The 5,140-nt window shown below is 54.0% G+C and overlaps 1 protein-coding gene across 1 annotated transcript; it reads left to right on the top strand.

Annotated features, from left to right (window-relative positions):
* The first annotated feature begins 254 nt into the window (after nucleotides 1-254).
* On the top strand, nucleotides 255-4,883 carry GGS23DRAFT_586341 (WD40 repeat-like protein). The gene is made up of 3 exons (XM_051517430.1): nucleotides 255-1,285; nucleotides 1,356-4,022; nucleotides 4,093-4,883. The coding sequence occupies exons 1-3, from the start codon at nucleotides 929-931 to the stop codon at nucleotides 4,198-4,200; spliced, it is 3,132 nt and encodes a 1,043-aa protein (XP_051367971.1). The 5' UTR covers nucleotides 255-928; the 3' UTR covers nucleotides 4,201-4,883.
* Nucleotides 4,884-5,140: the final 257 nt, after the last annotated feature.

The raw sequence follows: 5,140 nt of genomic DNA, 5'->3' as shown, positions 1-5,140 counted from the left end.
TCGGAGTCCCGAAGGAGTACCTGGTGTTGTTATGGTGGGTACCTACCTCGAGGGTGCCTACCCGATTTACTAGCAGGAGGTACCTAGGTCGCTAGGTAGGTACTTAGGGGACAGGCTTAGGTACCTACTAGTATCGATAGGAAGTATCTAGCGTCCCTGATAGGGTAGAAAAGAGTTTGATTCTACGTGAGGTATAATTAAATATATTCGCCTATCCCACCTGCAGGATTTGGGGTGAATTACCTAGTAGTACATATGAATCTGTTTTCACTACTTGCATTAGTGCTAACTGGGCAGGGAGGAAGGGCAGGTTCGTCCGTCTCTCTTCTCCTCACATTTTCTCCCTGGCCCTCTTCCTCCCCTCCTCCAACCCTTGGAATTCTACTACTATTTCCATTCCCATTCACAACCAATACGATCCTCACCTACATCGCTCACCTACACTACCCTCCTCCTCTTTCTCCTCTTCTCTCTTTTCCGCCTCCTCCACTCGGCGAACCCGTCTACCGCCGCCACCCTATACCTTCAGAAACCGCCCTCCCTTCATTACGCGTGTTCGAAACTCAGCCTCGTGATGCCACGACGGGTCTCGTCATCGAGCTGAACCGCGACATAACCTAAACCCGAAGCCAAAATACGACACGACACGCTACTCTCTGGCACGCGCCCACGACTGTCCACGCCTTTCTTGTGTCCCCTACTTTTCCCGCTTCTACTTTCTCGCATCGTCTCCTTCCCCTCCAACCCTTGTTTGTCCAGTCATACATATTAGACTTCTACCTCGACTTCGACCTCGACTTCGACCTCGACTTCGACTCCGCAACATTGATTCGCCGAGGCCGTGATTCATCCCTACGTTCGACGACGCCTTCCTTTCTCCTCAACTCTTCCGGTTGTACATGGCCTTGTGTACGGTGATAAGAGTACTATGAGGATATCTGCACCCCTGGTTGACGAGAGGATGGATTCTGGCCGGCCTCGGTCCAGCCAGACCACCGTGTCCGTCAACTTCGACGAGGCCGATTCCGCTTCTCCACTTTCGCGTATCCAGTTCGGTGTTGCAGAGTGCGTCGAGACCAGGACCGTCACCACCACCACTACTACTAAGAGATCGTATCCTCCTCTCCTCGTCAGAGAGACCCGACCGTTGGCATCCCTTGACTCCAAAGAGTATCCTCTCGCTCAGAAACCAACTCCTCCCGAGCTGGCCAACTTCACCTTTAACGTGGGCCACTTTGGAGGGCTTTCTTGGCCCTCCGACGACGATTCCGAGAACCAGCAAGATGTATGCTCCGCTCCTCGTCTCAGTTCGCAAACCAACCCCGCCTTGATAAATAGTCTAACCGGTATTCTAGTCTCAACTTTCCACCAGCGATGAATCGACACAGGATATCAAGACGGAGCCAGGCTCGGATCTTTCTCACGTCCGAATCGACCGCCGCTCGTCTAAGCCTTACCCGCAGGTATCATCGCGTAAACCACAGAGGATGGGCTCGAGAGCCGCCTCTCCCATTGTGAGCGGATCCGTGAAGAAGAATTCACAGAAATCACACGCACGCTCCTTTACACCCAATCTCTCTCTTGCTGTGTCCGACAAGCTCCGCCGCGCCCTAACTCACAGCTCCCGTAAGGAGTCCATCAAGAATAGCGGTGCAAATTGGCCAACCACTAGCTTTCCTGTCACCCCCGACACAACAGATACGGCCCTCGCCGGCATGAATAGACCTCTTAAACTGCGTCATGCACAGTTGGACTCTTTCGAGGCACCGGAATCCGACCCCAGTCAACCCCAATCCTTCTTTACTGCCTCAAGCCCCTCAGGAAGCGATTCGCACACCGCCTTCGGTGGTAGTAATGTGGCTACTCCCCCTATCACGGATGCGGACGAGGATGCAGAGCCATTCGCAGATGTCGATGCCGACGAATCGTTGCAGCAGTCCATCCGTGCCTTGCAACCCCCCCGACCCATCAACACACTTGTAAGCCAAGACGCGAGTTTACCAAGTCCACGCTTGTCTCCGACCCTGCAGGCCTCCAAAACGCACTTGCTCGATCAGGACGAAGAGCATGACGCCACTGAGGAGGAAGTATCTCTGATCTTCCACGACGACAGCCAGAACACGATGGATTACGAGTCCGTCCCGCCGTCGGTGACTGAAACCCCGTCTATGACCCTACGGCGCCTAGACCCGCGCCCTCGGCGCTTCCGGCCGACGATAATGGACACTCGCTCAATGTTAGAGACGTTCGACTCTATGCCTCCTGAGATGAAGACATTCATGATGTATCAGTTCCTTCGCCGATGTTCCCGGAAAACCCTTCACGTCGTTGCCGACGTAGTCAACCCAGCCCTAAAATGCGATATTTTAAAAGACTTACCCCTCGAGCTGACTTTCCACATTCTGTCATACCTGGACCACCGCGATCTTTGCCACGCAGCGCAAGTTTCGAAACACTGGCGGGGGATTATTGATAGCAACGAGACGGGTTGGAAGGAGCTATTTGATAACGACGGATTTGTTCTGGCCCCGGGTGAGCTGGATAGGGCCATCAGGGAGGGCTGGGGTTGGCAAGACCCAGTGGGACCCGAGGGCTGTGAGCGCGACTATAGCCTTCAGAACCGACTTACATCCACCGAGACGGAGTTGATTCGCTCATCGAAACCTGATCCACCCCCGCAAAAGTTACGATCTTCGAAACGAAAGAGGGCTCTAAATAGCCTTGGTTCCGAGCGGTCCAAACGACGAGCCAGCGCGCAGGAGACGGCTAAGGACGAAAAGACGTATACCGGCGAGAAGGTGCATAAATCGGAAGGGCCGCTGTCCGCCGCTAACGCCGCCGCCCTCGCGGTGCCGGATCCCCACGTCGGTCTTCCTAGCCTAAGGAGGCTTCATCTATTCAAATCACTCTACCGCCGCCATTACATGATTCGCAAGAGTTGGACGAGCGGTAAAGTCAAACCTAGCCACGTTGCCTTTGCCGCCCATCCCCGCCACGTCATCACATGCCTACAGTTCGACGAAGACAAGATTATTACCGGAAGCGACGACATGCTTATCCACGTTTACGATACCAAGACTGGCAAGCTCCGTCGACGCCTGGAAGGCCACGAAGGTGGAGTGTGGGCGTTACAGTACGAAGGCAACGTTCTGGTATCTGGTTCTACAGATAGGTCCGTTCGCGTGTGGGATATTGAGAAAGGACTTTGCACCCAGGTCTTCTATGGTCACACTAGTACTGTTCGATGTCTGCAGATCCTGATGCCTACAAACACTGGCAAGGTTGAAGATGGGCACCCGGTCATGATGCCCGCTAAACCTCTGATCATCACCGGGTCCCGTGACAGTCAACTACGAGTTTGGCGTCTACCCGAATCAGGATCCAGGAGATACATCCAAACCGGACCCCCGGCCAACGATGCCGACTGCCCTTACTTCGTCCGCACCCTTCCAGGACACACCCACTCGGTCCGCGCTATCGCCGCCCATGCAGACACGCTCGTGAGCGGAAGTTACGACAATACAGTTCGAGTGTGGCGTATTAGTACAGGGGAGACGGTCCACATCCTGCAAGGGCACTCCCAAAAGGTCTACAGCGTTGTGCTTGACGTTGCCCGTAATCGATGTATATCGGGTAGCATGGACAGCTTCGTGAGGATTTGGGACCTGGAAACGGGATCTTGCATACACACACTCGAGGGGCACACGTTGCTTGTTGGCTTGCTCGATCTTCGCGACGAGAGGCTCGTCTCAGCCGCCGCGGATAGTACACTCCGCATCTGGGATCCGGAGAGCGGGCGGTGCCAGTCAACATTGACGGCGCACACCGGTGCAATTACATGCTTCCAACATGACGGGCGCAAGGTCATTAGCGGTAGCGATCGGACTCTGAAGATGTGGGATATCCGCTCTGGCGAGTGCATCCAAGACCTTCTCACGGACCTTAGTGGGGTCTGGCAGGTCAGATTTGACGAGCGCCGATGCGTAGCCGCCGTCCAGAGAGAGAATTTGACCTACGTCGAAGTGAGTCGGACCCTCGAAAGCCGTAATTCAACTGGTGATGGGCCCAATCATAGTGCTAACTCGTGAATAGATTCTTGACTTTGGCGCGGTCCGTGACGGAAAGTCGCCGGAAGAGCTGGGTAAGCGAATTCTGCTCAACGGCCCCGAGGTCCAGAGGATTATGGACGAGGACAATTAAGCCCAGCAATGCCGACACTGCTCGCGATCAACTGTTACCATATATTTCCTGCTGAAGCTGTTCGAAGCAGTCCAGACAGGGCCTTGAGATTCAGGGCAAACGAACAGGATAAGCATACCAGGGTGCTAGCAGGAAGGGGGAGGGGATAGCTACGGGTTACCTCGTGAGCAGTGATGGTTCTTCATCTCGTTTGGGAGACGACCGTAAGGCTGAGGCATTCGGGATGATGATGAGAAAGGACGGTCTCGGCAGATTGAGTGGCGTGCCCCTTAGTATCTGTCGCCGGAACACTTGTGGACGTCCTCACGAGATCGTACGGTATAGCTCTCAAGGGTGGTCTTGGGACATCACATATCGGTGGCAGTTATCGAAAGCTCTCTCGATGTCCGCAAGGCTATTTAGGTTTGTAAGGGTTACGGCAGTACTGAGAACGGTTGCGAGGCGTTCTAGCATCACGGCATCATGGCATCATGGCGATGGCTTATTCACGAAGAAGCATACTGTAAGGCGCAATGGAGACCTTGTAGGAGTACCACCATAAACCACCAAGTGATATTGCTTGACAATTGTAATTCTATACCTGTATATGTGTACTTGGTTGTAGTGCTACTGCCCGACGATGTGCAAGCGCATTGATCCGTGTGATTCGGTGCTATATGCGTTCTCGGGACGGAGGAAGGGACCAGAGACATCAAATTGTGTGAATCTCTATGCAGTGACCTCTTCTCTTTCTTGTCCTCTTCAGGGTTATCTCAAGCACCTCATATCGAACGCCTTCGCTACCCTGTTGGGCACTGACAAGCAAGGGGCAGGCTCGGCAGCTAGGTGAGTTCGCAATGTACAGAGGAGGGCCGATAGCAAGGACTTTCCCAAACAATTTCGGCTTCGAGACTTTCTGCCCTGAGTACCTTTCTATTACCCAGGCGACGTTTTCTGGGGA

Source organism: Durotheca rogersii (assembly GCF_024521655.1).
Source record: "Durotheca rogersii strain YMJ 92031201 chromosome Unknown GGS23scaffold_34, whole genome shotgun sequence".
NCBI classification, from domain to species: Eukaryota; Fungi; Ascomycota; class Sordariomycetes; order Xylariales; family Xylariaceae; genus Durotheca; species Durotheca rogersii.
This window is presented reverse-complemented; position numbering and strand designations above follow the sequence as displayed.